This window comes from Acanthisitta chloris, unplaced genomic scaffold, assembly GCF_000695815.1.
Source record: "Acanthisitta chloris isolate BGI_N310 unplaced genomic scaffold, ASM69581v1 scaffold2095, whole genome shotgun sequence".
Lineage (NCBI taxonomy): Eukaryota > Metazoa > Chordata > Aves > Passeriformes > Acanthisittidae > Acanthisitta > Acanthisitta chloris.
This window is the reverse complement of record NW_008671927.1, coordinates 70,040-89,331: the sequence shown is the minus strand read 5'-3', so window position 1 is coordinate 89,331 and position 19,292 is coordinate 70,040. Positions and strand designations below refer to the sequence as shown.

The 19,292-nt window shown below is 36.2% G+C and overlaps 1 protein-coding gene across 1 annotated transcript in view; it reads right to left on the bottom strand.

Annotated features, from left to right (window-relative positions):
• The window catches only part of LOC103801856 (laminin subunit alpha-2-like), a gene marked incomplete at both ends in the record, with an annotated part of 152,688 nt that extends 141,275 nt beyond the window's left edge, over positions 1-11,413 (bottom strand). The window contains 2 exons of the mRNA XM_009074290.1: positions 7,012-7,124; positions 11,243-11,413. Of these exons, the coding sequence (XP_009072538.1) occupies positions 7,012-7,124; positions 11,243-11,413 (284 nt within the window). The remainder of the gene's footprint in view (positions 1-7,011; positions 7,125-11,242) is intronic.
• Positions 11,414-19,292: the final 7,879 nt, after the last annotated feature.

The following is a 19,292-nucleotide window of genomic DNA, read 5'->3' as shown; positions in this document are numbered from 1 at the left end:
TTGGTTCCACAGTCTCATTTGCATGATTTTAGTTGTATCTCTTTGGCCTGTCACTTCAACAGTTCCTTACGCTTAGGTATAACTGAGCCAGAGAACGGGATATTTTATTTTTTAAGAGCTAATTAATGCTCTGAATTCTCACATGTTTACATTACTTCAAAACAGAATGAGTCATATGCAAGAATACTAAAGCCAGGGTGACAGCTGTATGTTGCAGGCCTGGACTGTAGTTCATAGATCGGTATTGTATACTTTGAGGTTTTACAATCAGCTGAAGCCAAGACACAGTGGCAGCTGCTCCGGAGAAGGGTGGAACTGTTTCCCCACTACCTGAAAAAATACTTTCTCGTCCCTTCCCCCATGCTGGCATTAAAACCTCACACTGCAAGCCAAACCAGAAAATTGATCTGGCAGAAACCTAACCCTGAAAAATAAGACATGATGTTGTTTGCAGTATCAAGGTACATCTGTTTCAATGCATGGCAACACAAGTGCTAGTGCCAGAAAAAGGAGCACAGAAACATCTCCTTTTCACCAGTTTGGGGAAGGGAGTGCAACAAGGGAAACAGCAGTCAGGAAACTGCAGCATTACAGTCTCAACAGACTTTTGTTTTGTTCACATCTCTCTTTAGACAAACATTTATGAAGATGGACAAAACAGACTGGCATTTGTTGGTGAAAAGTCGAAGTTTGGATTAAATTTCATGTCTGCTAAACTACTTTCTGGTTTGGGGATGAAGAGAAGCTTTAATCCTCAACTTTACAGAAGCTGTTTTGAAAGCATTTGAATTACTAGTAAAATACAGAACAAAAATATTAACTGAAAGCCTCAACAAAATTGTTTGGACATATATATGAATTTAACATATGAAGAACAACAGGCACTTAATTTCACTAAACTAGTTCTGACATCCCAGGACTAAATAGTGTCGTTAACCTTCTCTTCATTGCTTTACCTATTCTGATATTTGAGAGCAGAAGTTTTTCAAGAGGAAGCTGGCTGTGTTTTATCTATTTGATATTCCAGAGAAGAGAAAATATGACATTAAACCCAAGTATCTCCTAGTGATATGCATATTCCTACACTACTATGCAGATAACATGTAAAGTGTATTTTAATATGGGTGTCTTGCCCAACAGATTCTGATTCATTAACCACTGTTCGGTAAATTGTTATAAGTTAAACCAAAAAAACTGCACTTATGTATTAAAAGAAGCAATGTGATTGTGAAATATCTAATTTACCTAATATTTCAGTGTGGCTGTAAGAATGACATCAGTCAGCCCCTAAAAGCACTTCCCACATACTACTCCACTGAGGTTTTAACACATTACTCTGAGTCCTTATCCTGTTATTTTTCAGTCCCAACTTAAACCTCTCCCATTCACCTTGTCAGTTTCTTAGTTCTCATGTCTATCTTTTGCCACACAAGCATTTAGTCATACAGCCTTGTGTAGAGAAAGCAAAAGCAATCACTCAGTGAAGCAATTTGTTCCTTTTCCTAGCATTGTGCTTATTAAGGATATGTTTGGGACTATGCTCACATGCACGTCTGTATGTTTTGCTCATGGGTATTAAAGTGAACCAGCTAGCTAAGAAATCATGCAGAACCAGATCAAAATCCTCCACTCAAGCTATATTTGGACAACACAGAATTACAAAATAATGAATAGAATATCAGCAGAATGTTGCTGCCTGTTTTTTATAGATGCTTTTCAAAATGTTTCTGAGAAAGTCAAGCATTCTTCTCCCACTGTGTTAGTCAGTTCTCTATATAGTTTAGGAAATGCCACTTCCCAAAGTCTAATATCTGCCACTCAAATAGTGAAGTCCATGGGTCTAAAAATGTATATTCAAAAAAGTACTGAAATACACTTCAGGAGAATTGGGATTGCAGTGATTTCTACAGAGAGTCAGAATGTTATTTTTGAGACTCCTTACTCCCTTCCTACAGAAGGAGGGAAGGGGACAGAATGAAGTATAAGTTGAAAGAGTTGGACAGTTTCAGAGCTTAAGGAACTTAAAACTGATGAACTTCAATTGTTTTACGGAGAAATCAACTGCACAGCTTAATCAGTATTTCTTGCTCTTGCACCCTACAAGGCTCTGAGAGTGTCAATTACTTTCCTTTTTTCAGAAATGTATGCCTGGACACTGAACTGATCTGCCACAGTCTCAAGCAACTAAGACATAGTTATAAAGTCTAGAAATTTATGCCAGAACATTAAATCTGAGCCCACCTGAGTTCCACATATCGACAAGTCACATAAAATATTCCAACACCATTTAAAAAACCATAAAGAATATAGTAAAAAAGTTAAAACCCACATAAATATGCTCCCAGCACAAGTATCATAGCAATATCAAGGGTATTGCCAATGTCCTTGTTCCCCACAGCAGCAGGGAATCTCTTAATATAAGTGTCCTGATGTGTGTAGAAATCAGAAACAGATGGGCTGACCACTTCACCCCAAACTGCCAACTGGTTTCCTGCACATTTGCAAATTTTCTTTAGATAATCTACTAATCTTCCACATCACTGTGAAATTAAACCAATTGAGGGTCTGGGAGTAGCATGAGTACAGGGAATATATTCTCCCTGGAAGTCTAAGCATTTCTGTTTTGCCAACTTTCTCAATAATTCCTGAAGAGAAGGCTCATTTTCTGTCCTGCTAAACATTGCACTCACTGGACCTGAATTACTTCTGTTGCACTGGAACTGTCCATCATTCTGTAGGTGAAACAGACTGTCCCTACACAACCAGCAGGACTAAGAGCTGCAGAACAGCAGACAGCTTCTCCTGATGATTTGTGAGGGCTTCATAGGTACAACAACCTAGCATACCTACAAACCCATCCTTCCACACTCAGATCTGCAGTTTCAGTAACCAGGGTAGCTCAACCTCTTACTCTAACCTCCATTTAAATTTGTGTGAGCAACTCCCAAATAAATCTATATTCATATTTAGACCTCCTGTGCATTTGCTGGATGAAAAGCAGTGTAATAATAATTTCACATTTACAGGTATGAATGGAGTTCTGTAATCTTCTTGTGAAATATATAAAATGAGGATTGTCATACTGGGGAAAAGTGGGGAAAAGTGACTGGTTAAGAGCAAATTAGCAAAAAATCTCAGAACCAAATAGTTCCAGTTTTCAAGTCATTTTTGTAATAGATGGGGGACAAATTTCAAGCATACTTCAATGACTTAGAAACCTGGCCTCCATTACAGAAAAAAGTTCTTTATTATTATGGCAAACCTCAAATGTTGAGAGAAAAGAAGACAAAATACTGCATGTTTCCCAACCTGACTGATAATATTTTGGCTCTTTCTAACAGTTAATATATTTTACTACTTCTAGTTTGTTAGCTATTGCTAAACAGTATACATCATTTTTATATGACTACACTGCACAACAAAGTAAAAAAAAAAAGTTGCTGCCCCAAAAGGCCAAGCATTATATAAATGAGGAAATTGCAATTATTTTCCTGATTTTTTTCATGAAATTCAGATAGCTAAAAGCATTCAAAGTACTATCATAATTACCAGTAATAACACAAAAACTAATGCATTACTGTAATTTTCAGTCCATTACTTATAGATTTGTCATTTGTTATTTCTATCTCACACAAAGAAGTTAAGCACTTCTATACTTAAAGCAAGAATTTATCAACACAAACAGAGCAATTATTGAATATCCTAAAAGCCAAAGGTAAAGAATGGAATTTCTTTTAAGTGAGGTCTCAAGCATATCTGGTGACCTTCACCATTCATAGTAATTACTAAACAAGACACTAGTTGAAAGAGAAATTTTGTATTCTACTCACTACTTTAATAAAGCCTGTAATACTGTCCCTACAAAATTCCTAAACAGGCAAACAAAAACTCCTAATACTTCTCAAAACCCAAGCAACTCTTATTTCTTACTGAGCAGTCTAAAAGCCATACAAATTGCAACAGACCTTTTACTACATTTTGGGAAACAAAGCCATTGTTCTGTTCATGTACAGTGGTGGCAGCATAGCATGCATTCCTAACTACATGGGTTACTCAGATCATAGAGAGTGTGCCAGACAGCATTAGTGACACAGGGTCTTATCCCACCTCTGACATCCACAGAAACCTCAACATTGCTCCTATTGCAGCCAATAACAACTGAATGGGCTTGAGAAGGTATCAGCTTTGGAACTGCAAAAGGACTGCCAAGTTTTCTTTAAACAATAAGTGAGAGAACATGGGAAAGAAACTGGGTCATACTTGAGCCTTGTCTCATTTAAAAAAAATAGTAACAAAAAAACCAAACCCGCACCACACACAGTGCAGTATTCTCACACCGCTCTCAAGTGACACACAAAGAAGCCTTTTAAATACATTAGAACAACTCATACTTTTTCTTCAATATCGTCACTGACCCCACAGTTGCTAGCTATTAGTATATAAGAAAACCTAAAACTTTTATAAGTGTGCAAACTTACTTCTTTTGATAGCAGGAAGAAGCCCCACAGAAGTTTTAAAGCCTCAGTTTAGCAGACCTGACCTAAACAACCACACAAGTAAAATCACTAGGGTGATGAAGAACAAAGATGGTAATTTAGTTCTAATGCCTGAGAACTAATCATGTATTAACAGATCACAGCCGAGAAGAGGTACAACCCTTGCTGTAAAGGCAAACAAGTGAATAACTGAAAATTTAGAAGACATTTTTACTAGAAAACCCAAAACAAACTAGAACTGTTCAATGTGCAGGACCTTACTCTCAAACTTCTACAAAACATTTTAGCTCTGCTAATTGAAAGAGAAATGCACACTGAATACTTTTGCATATATAAGGCCAAAGACAGATGTAGGATTGTTTCTGCCAGTAACAATGGGGACTCCAAAGCCAGAATGCTAATAACACTTCAAGGATTCAAACAAAGGCTCTTCCAGGTACTCCTCCTCCAAGAACTTCAGTGTCACAGATATAATGTACTCAGAAGAATTTTTACCATCACATCATTTGGCTGACAGGTTTTTCTTCACAAGAAAATAAGGACAGAACCCTAGAAATCCAAGCATTACTCTTTATTATTCTTTTCTGAAGGTCTGCTTTCTGGACCAAGATTATGGATACACACAGATATCTCAACGTCCTGTCTTTCATTTCATACTTTTAAAAAATTTCTTGACAAACTATGCTTTATTCAAGCCTCTATAGTTGATAAATAACTATTGTCCTCCTTGAGGAAAACAATTTCTCATAGTTAAATGAGAAAGAAGTGAGATAAGGAGAGGCAGGTTCCAAGTCAAACTGATAAACCAATAATAATAAATCAAAATAGAAAACTGACTTCAGTGAAGAGATCACAGAGGGAGGGGAAGCTTGGAAGGGGAATTTCTCTTCAGTGAGCCAGAGGAAGTGCCCCTTTCCCTTTTATTTTTTAATACATGAGAAACAGATTATGACACTGTATTCCATAGCATTCTCCTGGAGAAACTGGCTTGGACAGGTGCATCCTTTGCTGGGCAAAAAACTGGCTGGCCAGGCCCAGAGAGTGACTGTGAATGGAATTAGATCCAGCTGTTGGCCAGTCATGAGTGGTGTTCCTCAAGGCTCAGTATTGGGGCCAGTCCTATTCAGTATTTTGATCAAATATCTGGACAAGGGGATCGAGTGCACCCTCAGTTTACAGACAACACCAGGCTGTGTGGGAATGTTGATCTGCTGGAGGGCAGGAAGGTCCTACTGAGGAACCTGGACAGACTGGATCGATAGGCTGAGGCCAACAGTATGAGGTTCAACAAGGCCAGTGCATGGGTCCCACACTTGGGTCAAAACCACCCCTTACAACACTACAGCCTTGGGGAAGAGTGGGCAGAAAACCACCTGGCAGAAGAGGGAGACACTCACTTTCTACAACTACCTGAACAGAAGTTGTAGCAAGGTAGGGATCAGCCTCTTCTCCCAAGAAACAAACAATAGGACAAGCCTCAAGTTGTGCCGGGGGAGATTTAGATTCAACAGTAGGAAACATTTCTTCACACAAAGGGTTCCCAAGCATTGGAACTGGCTGCCCAGAGAAGTGGTGGAGTCACCATCCCTAGAAGTATTTAAAAGACTAGCTGTGGCACTGGAGGACCTGGTTTAGTGCTAGATTAATGGCTAAACTCTACCTTAAAGATCTTTTCCCATTGAAATAATTCTATGTTTTTGTTCTGATTCAAGTTGCAGACAAACATCAGCCAACCACAAATTAGAGAAGATTTTAGCAGAAAGACTTCAATTTGTTACTAAACTACATACCAAAACTTCCAAGTCTAACAACATGATGAATAAATTTGGCAGTAGATAATTGTTCTGTATTTATCTTGCCATAGTAAAGACAAACTATTTTCCACCTACCCTCAAATCCTTTTGCCTCCATACTTGAAATTTATGCAGTATTTCCATGAGCATCAGATAACTGCATCCTCCATAGCTACTCCAGTCAAGCAAGACTCCACTAACAAAAGGCAATTTATTTAAGTACCTCGTTAGGCAAACTCCTCTCTTTACCCATGCTGCCCCTCAATACAACCCGTCACCTGCAAAGGTTTCCCTAGCACAGCTGAATCATTTTTAGCATATTTAAGTATTTTAAATACTTTGTGTATATTTAAATGTATAGTACCATGTTACTGAAACAAGAAAAAAAGTATTTTGAATATAAACTTTTAGTCATAATATCTTTTTTCCCAAAACTATCTTTAAATTAGCTTTAAAGAACCAAACCAGAAGTTACTGTGAATAAATTATACTGAAAATGTTACAGTTTAAATCATTTTAAGCATGACTTTGCAAAAATATATATGAAATAACTATTTTTTAATTTGGTACATTGTGTTACAATGAATGGGTCAGTTGGAATTATCCATGTAAACAACAAAGTTATAGAAGAAGCTGTGTGTATAATATGAAAGCAATACAGAGGAAAAATTAAGATCATTGAGGTGATCTACTGTGCAAGAAAGAAACAAACAGAATTCTACCTGTTGGAGGTCCAAGGTAATGGTCACATAATGATATTCAATTCCATTCTGGATACTAGGGCTTTGCCACCAAGTGTTCTTGCCATCAATTGCATTTGTTATTGGATGTCGTTCTGTTAGAACAGCAGAAACATATAAATACATTTAAAAATTACTATGAGATTAAAATATTTTTAGATCTGAAATCTAGACTTTAATGCAATTACAGAACTAATGAGGTAGGACTTTAAAATAAAAAATACATTCATTTTTCTTGTACTCTTGGGGTACCAGTCATGGTTATTATTACTGGAATACTCATCTAATGTTAGTTGTTTAATTTTGGTTCAGATGACAAGAAGGTGAATCAGAATGCAAAAGGCTCTCCTGGTTCTAGGAAAATGTAGGCATCTAAATCAAGTCACTTCCACTAACCAACACTTCTTGCAGTCTTCCAAAGTTTCAAGTACTGTAAATTCATAAAATGTTGCAACAGAAAAAGCAGATCAGAAACCTGAGTTACAGTGTGCAAGGAAAGCAAGAATTAAAGTAACACTGGTACTTGCATTTCTAAGACATTTCTAAGCACACATGGAAATTATTCAGGAAATAACTCAGAAATTATTACAGAGGAAATGATTCAGAAATCATTACAGAATATATTCCCCTATTGGAAAAATTGTCTGACTCATATACATGCATATAAAGAAGGTTTGTTTGGTTATAATCCATATCAAAGTCCAAGATGAGTTACTTTTCATGTCTGCTGCAGTGCCCCAAATGAATCTCAAATAAGAGGGATATGAATTTATTTGCAGAATGGAATTGTTCCTAAATTTCAAGATCTTCTAAATTATTGAAGTTCGCTTACACAGTATTTTACTCTTATTTAGACTAACAAAAATCACACTCAACATTTCTAGGTTACATTTTGTGCTCAGTTGTTTCTCTTCTGTACAAAACAGAGAATAACATGACCACAATTTTTAAAGGTACAAGTATCTATATTTTGAAGTCCTTAATTGTTTAAAGCAAGCCTGTACATTATGGTGAAAATAACCCAAAGGAACCTCCAAGTTTCTTCTATGGAGGTTCTGTCTGCAAGAATGCAATAAATTGGAAGAAACCCTTATCCCTCTTACTTAGGATGACTTTCTAAACTGACAGGTTTCCTTAATATGAAACTGGAATATGTTTCATTACTAGTTAGTCCTAGAATTGCCAATAATTAATTCATAAACTGATCAATTTACTTGTTATTTTAATTATTACTTAAATCAGCCTGCCAGATTGATAGTCTTTGTGTATCTGGTTTTTTGCTACATCAACCACCTGTGGAGGACAGGAGTCCTAGCTCATTAAGGAAAGCCAGAATGTCTGAACATATTTAAAGATACAATTAAAGTTCTTTGTGGGAGTGAGAGAAGGCATGAATCCTCAAAACTGAAAATGCCAAAAAAATTCATTTAACAATTAGACTAGTCAATGGCATTAGTGGGCAGCAACATTTTCAGGTTAGAATACTGGTGCTAGAACTGGGGTTATTAGGAGCTTTATCTTTATATTGAAGTGAAAAGCAAGACACACCCATTCCTTACACGTTGCCAGTTCCCACAGCTCTGATCATGTTCACAAACCTTGGCTTTAATCGTGTGGTAACAAAAATCAGCTGTAAATCAAACTCAGAGCTCTTCCATGACTGTGACAGAAGCTGTTTAATTGGAAATTTTGATGTAAGTCTCTTCAGACGAAATTGATATAAAGGTAAATAATGAGGAGGGTTGGAAGATGAATCAACAATTAACTGTAATCACAATTTTGAAAGTTTAAACATAATTAATTTGAAAACACTGATTAATTACTGGCACTTTTTGCTTATTTAAAAGGTAAGGGAAGAAATACAATAAAAAAGGACTGGACTGTAAATGCAGTTCAAAGGCCAATCTCCCTGATGGATGGCAACTTACACAGTGAACCCATCAAACTGTCCTCTTTAATTTGGGATCACATGTGATTAACCAGGGAATTTGTGTTCATTTCCTACTACAGTAATTAAGGGGAGGCACTCGAGACTCACACATTCCAGGGGGATCATTTAAAGTCTGGTTATATTACATGGTTCTCCTATTAACAACCCGTATCTATTTGAATAAGGCACTTCCTTTTTCCAAATGAACATTTTGAAACCTTAAAATGAGATCTGATTGGCAACAGAAGGCCAGACATTATGAAGCTGGCCAGATTCGAGTTTAGAAGAGGGTAGGAACAGGGAGAAATACAGATAGAAATCGCTCAGATGGGGTTTTTATACATACATACATATGTCTGTGTATATACACATACATTAGTATGCACTGTCTGATGTCATAGGCAGGGCAATGCAGTATCTCTCCTTTAGGTTTGGGTTTTGAATTAAGCAAATAATACAGGAAAAAAACTTGTGCAATATGCATGTGTCTCTAAATACCATCTATAAAAAGAAACAATCTATTGCACAGTCTTTCTACCAGTCAGAATGCTTCCAAAAACTCATGAATTCTTCTCTGAGACACATTACTATAGTATAACACATTTGAATGTGTATATTGCTACAAAATCATATGACCTTTCCTCAGAAGGTGGCATTTACTGCAGTTAAAGAATACGTTGAAACTTGGAAAACTATCTTGGCAAAAAAAAACCCCAATGCTGCAACTGTCTTCAGACAAATGACATAGTCTATACTGGGACAATTATAACTAGCTTCACAAATATAACATGAGGAGCAAATGGATAGGTAGCAATTTAGCAGGAAAGAAAGCATCTGAGGATTGTAATGAACAACTAGTTCTACACCTCTACTCTCAATGGTGTCTCACCATTAGAAAGGGGAAACATCTAAGTAAAACATGTAAACAGGAATATATGCTGCTCATTCCGAAGCAAAACTGGATCTCTCTGCAGTGCTGGTAAGAGCTCAGGTGAATTTTAATACAGATGAAAGCCTCTAGAGAGAATTCAGAGAACTGCAATTTGCACAGTTATAGTTCTAGAAAATACAGCCTATGTGGAGAATGAAAGAAAAGAGATAGCTTAGTGTAGAAACTTGATAGAGCAATACCATCAACCCTCGATTAAGTAAAATAATTTTATTAAGAAAAAGGGAATAATCCAATCTTGTACTGACTGAATTTAGGAAATAGGTAGCATGAATTTCTGCAGGGAAGATGCAGATTAGCTATTAGGAAAAGACTTTGTAGTGAGTAAAATAACCATAGTAAGAGTTGCCCTGGAAGGAAATTTCAAAGGAGAAGCTAAACAAGCTTGTCTGGAAAGATACAGCCATAGACAGCTCATCCTGTCTAGAACTAGCAGACAGATTAAATGTCATCTTTTTTTTTCCCCCATGTGGTTTTAAGCACATGCTTAAATGTCATGAGGTGTAAATATATCTGAGCTGTGTTTTAGAGGAAAACAACTGGGGAAAAAAAATTGTCTCCATGCTTTTGTGGCTGTGCTTCTTCCAACATTTTATCTATTCCACTAAAGGCTGTCTTAAGTATCTCTGCATCCTCTACCATCTACAGTGCCAACATACTCACAAAAATATAACAATGTGGAAGTTATTAATGTCTTTCACTGCAAGGTCACATGAAATTAAACTTGTATGACTCAACTAAGAAATTTTCTTTGTCCCCAACTATTAGAAATATACAAATCAAATGAACCAAATGATAACAAATTCATACTTGAAAACCAATTTTTCTTCCTCATAGTCTTCAAAAAAAGCAGTGTTAGCAAAGAAGAATTTTAATACGAAAAACTAAGGATTAAACCAAACAGTGCTCCATTACTTTATCTTATTTTTGCTGGCTCAGTGAAACTGAACTAACTGAAATTGAAGATGTTGTTTAGATTGGCCAAAATGTTCAAATTCCACAGGTAGGTATGCAGGTAAAAGTCATCTGGTTTTCATTCATTTTTAGTATATATCAAGAGAATTCAACAACAGCTGTAGATACTTTATTTTTCTAAATCTGAATATAGGTGCTCTGTTTTTCAATATCTGAGTTAGGAAGTTCAATGTGAGGAGTATCCATAGCAGATATAGATTCTAAATTACCAATGGAAAGATGGGTAACCTAATTTGAAAAGAAAGAGACACACATTTCACAGTAATTGGGCTGGTGACCTACAGTTTTGTTTCCTGATTATCTACAGCCTTCAAAAGTAAAACCTTTTTAAAGGAACAAAATGAAAATGGAAGACATACGATGTGGAACCTTGCTTCTTAAATCACAAATACGGCACTGAGGATTCCTTGCAGGCTGTCCAGGTACATGTTCAACGAGTTTGCAGTACATTTCCCGTCCCTTTTCTCCACAGGTAGCATTGGTTGTGATGAGAGCATTACTAGCCAGGTTCAGCACTGCAGGAAACAGCCCTGCAAACAAAATAAAATAAAATCATAAACAAAAGCAACAGAGGCAATACTAAGGTGAATTTAACAGAAAAATCATGAATAAGCCTAACACCTGTTATGGCATTAAAGCAAAAGGCTTAATTTTCAACAACTGTGGAAGTAATGAAGCACAGAAAAGCACAAACAACTCTGGTTGTGAATCCAGAATATAGACACCAGAACAAAACCATTATAGTGATGGTTTTCTCCTCATTCTTCTAACATTGAAATTGGTACCTTCTGGTTATATCTTGAAAAACAGCAGGATGCCGAAGGAGAAAGTAAAGTATGGAAACATACAAAGCATCATTAAATTTTATTTTTCATAATAAACCTTGTGTTCCTACCCAACTGGACATTGCAACATTGTACACAAAGTGCCTATGAAAACTCTTTATCATTCTTCTTTGCTCCTTATGTCTCCTTGGAAAAGCTTTTCCTTCACAGACTGCATCACTTGTATGACACTGTATTACTGCTCTGCTTAGAACCTCATAGACACCTTTTTCATCCAAGCAGCTGGGTAATTCATGCAGCAACATGAATAGCATATGCCATGTTTCCCTTTTCTCAAGAACAGAATAATATATACGACATCATATCTTTTATAGTAGCACTGTTGTTATTTTTCCAGGTGCACACGCTGAGTGATGTATTATAATTCTCATTCAGCACAGCACTTAAGCACATGTCTGAGTGCTCTGCTGAGCTGAGTTCTATGTAGCAGTAAGCTATAAAGATTATAAAGCATATGAAGAACATTCATTAAGGTGGGTTCCTCTCCTTCCCACTAAGTACTGATCAAAACCTTTGAACTGTGATAAAATTGATCCACGGAGACAAACTGATATGATATGTTGAGTGTATACATTAGCACCTCAGATTAAATCAACCAGTTTTGCATTTTCAAATGCATAATTTGCCATAGCTGCACTTTAAACAAAAAAAAAAACCAAAAAAACCACAAACCAACAAAACCAAACAAGCCAAAAAACCCAACAAAACAAAAACAAAAACAAAAAAAAAAAAACAAACAAAAAAAGGGAAAAAAAGAAAAAGAGGCTGACATATGGATGTATTGGGATCAACTTCAGATTTATTTTATGACAATTTCCACTGGCCCCAAACCCACTCTTCTGCAATTCATTCAGCTTCTAACCCTATTTTACAATTATAACTTTAAAACAAGGTTTTAATCAAAACTGAATTGGACATTATTGTACTCTGATACAGCTCCCTTTATAATGTCATTCCTTTTCATCCTCTGAAGATGAACAACACTCTTCAACTGACTCAGCCCTTTAACTCCAGTCTCCTGCTTGTCTCTGCAATTAACCTGTATGACATTTAATTACAAAGCTTGGCTGGCCATGGTACAGCTGTCCTCTGACATTGTGAGCTAGTGACTCTCACGCTCACTTTAAAACCATGTGTAAATATACTGCTCAAGCAAGGGAACCAATTAGTTACTAACCCAACCAATTTGTATGGTCAATCAATACTTGAGATTTTATTGATTATGTAACTTGCTTCTTCTGTACAGATTGCAGCTCATTTTCATCACATTTTAAAATCTTTATAGTTGTTCTTATATTTTTATTCACTGCATTCAGTGACACTTGCTGCCTTCTATAATGGGGGCACATGGTAAAAGCCTGTGTAAGCATTAGCAGAGTAGATGAATTAATAGCTGTGGAACTTCCTATGTTGACTTACAGCCTCATCATTCTCTTTTTAGGCTGTTCAAAATTAACAGTGTAAAAGCTAGTAAGCATTTAGTGTTAACACAGAGTCTGGCATTTGGTTTGGAGTTAAGTATTTTAAGTCCTCAAAAGTGAACCTCATAAAAAGGACAGAATGATCATACATGCAAGGAATTGCAACACATGGCATCAAAAAAACCAGTGGAACATCTGAATGAGAGCAGCCAAAAAGCCTTCAGATTCACACAGCTATACAAATATTACCTGTTCTATGTTTATTACAAATCATACCATTGTTCTAAGTTTAAACTCAAACTTTAAATATAAGACATGTAAGTAAATGAAGAGTTCTTAAGGAACTTGTCAATTAGAACGTAACTTCACCCTCATGTCACCTCTTTCATGAACAGAGCAGCTTAGGGCAAAACTATCAAAACAGCCTTGCCCATAATCAGTACAAACACAGGCAACAAAACAAGTATTGGGTATTTCACCGAAAAGCCCATGTCAGGATGTCAGTACCTCAGAGAGAAGTGCATCACACTGAATTCCCTGCAGGCTCAGTGGCAAGTACATAGCAAAAGATGCACAAAATGCACCCACATTGCACCCAGCACTTCACATTTGGAATTGATTCATTCCCCAGCTCTGGGATTTTAGTAAGTTTAAAAGTACAATTAACAATGACATATTTGAACCTTCTTTGAAAAGGAGCAGAGGGTTGGACTCAGTGGACATTACAAGTCTCTTCCAACTTGAGATATTCTCTGATTCTATAATACTGGTTTGTAAAACCCAAAATAAGGCTTTGTTTAACACACCATTTTAAGTGCACCCCTGATGGAGGAAGCAATACTATTCAAATTGATTTCTAACAATTAATATAGATACGTTTTCACAACATATGCATGAGATTCTAGTAATACAGAAGATGAAACCATTGTCTTGAATCTTTTAGGTAGGCTTTTTGAATATGAAATAAAAACATGAAGGTTCATGAAGCTAATATATCCAATTTAGACTTTCTAAGATTCACATCTATCCAATTATAAATCCCCAGGAAAAAGGCAAGAGCGCTCTAGACAGCACTGTTAATTTTTTCAGAGAATTTTGCCTTATTTTTCATTACTATAACCATACATAAGAAATATCTAAAATCTGATGTACTAGTTTTGTGCCTCTTAAATCCAATTTCTCACTAAATTATAAAGTTTGTTGTTATCAATCCCACCTTGAATTCTATGGGCATCCTCCTATCAAATACTTCCAAAAATGGGATCTGCTAAAATTACATGGAGTTCTTCTTTCTTTATTGCCAAATGCCTTTTGTAATCATTTGCTCCTTTGCAAAGACTGGATAAAATGCCTCTGAGTCATAAACACATTATCTCTATTTTGTGTAGCTCAAGCGCAAGGAGGGAAACACTATTCACTTCAACTGCCAGCAATATCAATTTTTTTCCTCCTTCATGTCACTGGCAAAAAAAGAAATTAGCACTCTTTTCTGCCTGCAAAAAAATACCTAAATTCTAGCAATTACATGGAAGAAACAGGTAGAAAAGATTGACTTGTAATTAGGCAGTGGTTTTAGCAGCTTTGGTCCAATTTCTTGTTTTCAAGGGACTTCTACTGCAGTCTCAGATTCTCATCTATGAAATGGGTATGGTCAGCTTTCTGCTTTCCACTTTGTTTTTTACACATGGAACATAATCTATGAAGCTTTAAGTGCATGGAAACCCACAGAAAGTTTGTTCAGTGTTGACAGGTGATTAAAGTATGAAAGGCAAATAACACAGAAATTAATCAAATTATTTAAAGTGGCATGCCATGCACAGGTAATCAAGCATGCTGCTCAGCTCACTAGAGAATTAGTGATTATAAGTTTAGCACATATTGTCAACAGAAACAGTTTTAGAAAAAAAACGATAAAAACAAAAAGCAGAAAATCAGCACAATTTTCTTGCCTACAAACTCCAATATACTCAATTTTACACTGCCACTGTTCTGGTTAAGTAGGATGTGGTGCCAAGGTGCACTTTATTCTCCTTTTTTTTTTTTAATGAGTCCTGGATCAAAGCACAACTAAACATCCATCTTACAAACAGAAATAGTGGATGCTTGGGATCTGTGTTCTTTTACAGATGCCTCACAAATCATCCCTTATCTATACTAAAGTTCTCTGTAGACATTGGCAAGCATATAATCGGTTCACTGAGTTCAACATATTTAGATTACCAAACAGATTTTTCCAACATTCTGCGAAGGCCATTAAAGGAAGCAAGCTATCATAACATACGAGGGAGTGACCTCTCTTGAGGTCAAAAAGGAAAATGGAGAATAACACTGGAAAACCACAGCAATGTCTGGGGAATCCTGTTTGGTTCAGGAGACTTAAATAAATAACTTAGAAAAGAGGATAAAAATATGCCCATTTATTGATGATAAAAATTATTTAGGAAAATTAAAGTAAGGATAGACTACAAAGAGTGGAAGAAAAATATGGTGTGTCTAGGCAATAAAATGGCAGATGAAATCAAAGGAATGGACATTAATAGACGGGGGAAAATATGGTAAGCTCTGCACTAGCTATTATCAGCCCTGAAAGAGTTATTATTGATATTTCAATGAAAATATTAATTTAAGGAATAAAAACAAAATGACCTTACATTATTGGATAAATCCATCTGTACAGATAACTCAAATACTGTATGGTATTCATTATCTCTCATCTCCAAAAAGACATGGAAGAGCTAAAAAAATGAAGCAAAGTGTGACAAGATCACAGCTGTGGAACAGCTTCTGAATGTAGACATGAATAAGATATGAGTCTTCTTCTGGAAAAAGAACTGATTTGGAGATGCATGAAATGACATAATTGTCTATAAAATCATAAATGGCTTTAGTAAGTAAACATTAGGAAGTGAACATGGTAAGTTTAGTTATTCTTCTACCACAAATTGCAGGTGCTGGGTAAACTTATAATACAGAAGTTTTTTCAATGATTGGGACGTTTTTCCTGTTTATAAATGGAACTGCTTTTCACTGTGATAACAACTAAATTCTAGGATGTATGAAGAAATAATATAATTAAATACTTTTATTCTAAAAACAGGAATGGATTAAAACCCAATTAGTTTAATACATAGAACAAGGATTCATCTGGGGCTGTTGAAAATAAAAGGCTTGTGTTCAACTGTCAGTTCAGAATATCCATAAATCACTAGCTGTTGCCCAGGAAGGCATCACTGTAATCCTCTTCATTTTTCCTCAATATTGCCACAGATACATACCTGTAGTTCCTTCTTACTATGGCTGGTAGCACATATACCCCAATATCAAGGTCCATCTAAAATGGAACAGTAACTTCAACCTTAATTTTGTGTGGTGGTATTAATGAAACCATAATATTTTTGCCAACATTAATTTCTTTCACCAGCCATTGTCCTTTATGCTACTTCCCATCACTACCTTGCATCCATAGAGGTCTCATTAATGGTTACTTATTCTATAGATCCTCAGAACGTTTTCTTGAGACTGGCAATTTCCTTGCCATTTTCTGCAAAGCAGTATTTCCTAATTAATTTTCTTATGTTTTCCTTATTTCATTGTATAAAGAAAATAAAAGTGCATCTTCATGTGTTTTCTTTTATCTATTTTTCACATCTCCTCACCAACCTCCAGCTCATATAAGCTTAATGAGTATCAGTGGAATAAAACCCACCAATATGATGCCTGGAACTCTGCCCTGTTTTGTCATGCCCTATTGCCTACTTCTCTGCCAAACTGACAGATTTTCCACATGCATTAATGCAATAGTGGAGATCAGCAGCAGCAGATGAGCTACACCAGTAGCAGGTACAAGACATTTTCATAAAGCCTGTCGGCTGTTGAATTCAATCTCATTCTCACTTTCACTCCCCTCCCAAACAGTGCTATTTGATTGACCTTCAGAGCACACTGCAAGACCTAGTTGATTTCCCTAGCTGAGAGAGGATGGAAGCATTCTAGTGGGAAATCAAAGATATTAACTGCATCTCCAGTGGCTGAATGGTGATTACAGGTTCATTATGAAGTGGGGGTAGTCACTGGGGTAACCTACTTTTAAAATGTGTCAAGAAGCATCTACAGCAAAGGAGGTGTAACGGGAAACAGATATGAATGTAAACAAAATAATTAACTTGTACATTAGTGTTCCTATCATTCACCAGTTCTGACATGTTTTTCTTTCCTTTCCTTCACACAATCCATGGAGAATTGTAAATACTGTTTCAATCACGTCAGCATCTTACACCTACAGAGGAACCGGTAGGAGAAGTTTCACTAGAAGGACAATCCAGCATTACAATGGAAGCAGGAATCACAAGCAAAGAATGACAGCCAAGATTATACCCTCTGTTAGACTTCTGCTACTGCACAGAGGAAACAGCAGCTTAAATGAGAAACAAGGAACCACCGTGGGTGATTGTTAGGAAGACAGCAGCCAAGATCTTTTCATGGAGATCAAAGAAGGAACTCTGATTGGGGAAGACTGGGAAGAAAGAAGACAATTATAAGACCAGTGCAAAGACTCATAGAACCTGTAACTCTCCTTGACAGAAAATGGCTGCACACTAAAACTTGCATTCAGTTTTATTTTATGTCTAGATTGTGATTACACAGTGATAAGATTGACCTCATTTTACTGAAGGTAAAGCTAATATAAATAATGGCAGTCCCAGCACATATGAACAAAATATTTACTTTAAAAAAAATCATTATTGTTTTTTAATAGTATTTTTAAGTACTTCCAAGATAAAAGACAAACTTTGGTTTACCAACTCTGGGATTTCTTTGTGCCTTATTAAAGCATTAGAACTGAGAAAATGTTTTTCTCCTTCAAAGAAAGACCTGCATATTCCTCTTCTCTCTTCTAAACATACCAATATTTGGCACCGTAGACTTCCTTCAATCTTCTCAAAATATCCCTAGTCTCTTCAAAGCATCAAATAAAACAGCCTGCCTAAATATGTCTAACTTTTCAAGCCAATCTTCCTAGTCTATAGAGCACTTTGAAATGTTCATGCAGTCAAGCAGAGCTGTTTGCCACTGAATTTGTACTAAAAAGACAAAAGAGAATATGTCAATTTCAGATGTTCTAAGAAATGTCACTGGAAAAAGAGAGACTTGTCTGCTGCAGCGAGGAGCTATGCTAGGCTGTGGGAACACAGTGGGGAGAAAAAACTGGGACAAAACAAAACAAAATGCTGCAGCACTGAATTGCTTCCAGCTGTGCACCACAGGGAGTAACTTAATGCATTCTATCCACAATGTAGATGAAGACTTTTATACAACTAGAAAATAAACCCAATTTAAAAAATAGCTGTCCAGACACAACAGAGCACGCTGACCAAAAAAAATTAAAAAAAAAATTTACACTAAACCCATATATCCAGAGGAAAACAAAATTGAAAACAAATGTTTCAGTACACATTTATGTCGTTTGCCCCAAACCATGCATTATAGTACTCTTTGGTAATCATCCTTTTTTCCTTCAAAGGAAGTGAAAAAGTAGTTTTAGATGTTTGGTGCTAGAGATGGCTTGCCTTTACTTAGAGGTGATTTTCTCTCTTCATATTGACTAACGTTACATACATCCTCCTGCACATTTAACTTTGACACAAAAGACAGAGTACGGAACCCTAACCTGAAGAAGTTTGATAGCAAAGGTAACTATAATCTTTACAAACTAACAGACACATCTGAAAAAGCGTATATTGATTATCTAGTGATATTACTTTGCCTCTGCACAGCTTACAGCATTGAAAAATCTGTAGGGACTTTGCTGATTTTAACAGCAAAACTCCATCGGTTTTACAGATTGGGAGACTGAGTGAAAAAATTGCTACTGGCTTACCCCAATATTATATTGTATGAAATATATAAGCATCCTCCCAGCTTTGTAATGAATTTCCATTTTCCCAGAGCTGTCACAAAAGGTTATTTTGCAAAGCAGAACAGGAAAAATATAGGTGAAGATGGAATCCTGTCTCCTTGACATCCATGGCAGAGCTCCCACTGAATCAAAAATCCAAAGCACAAAGACTTAATGGACATCTCATTTTCAAAGCTATTTACATGCCCAGTCTGAGTCAGACACCCACTGATTTTCAAATGTATCC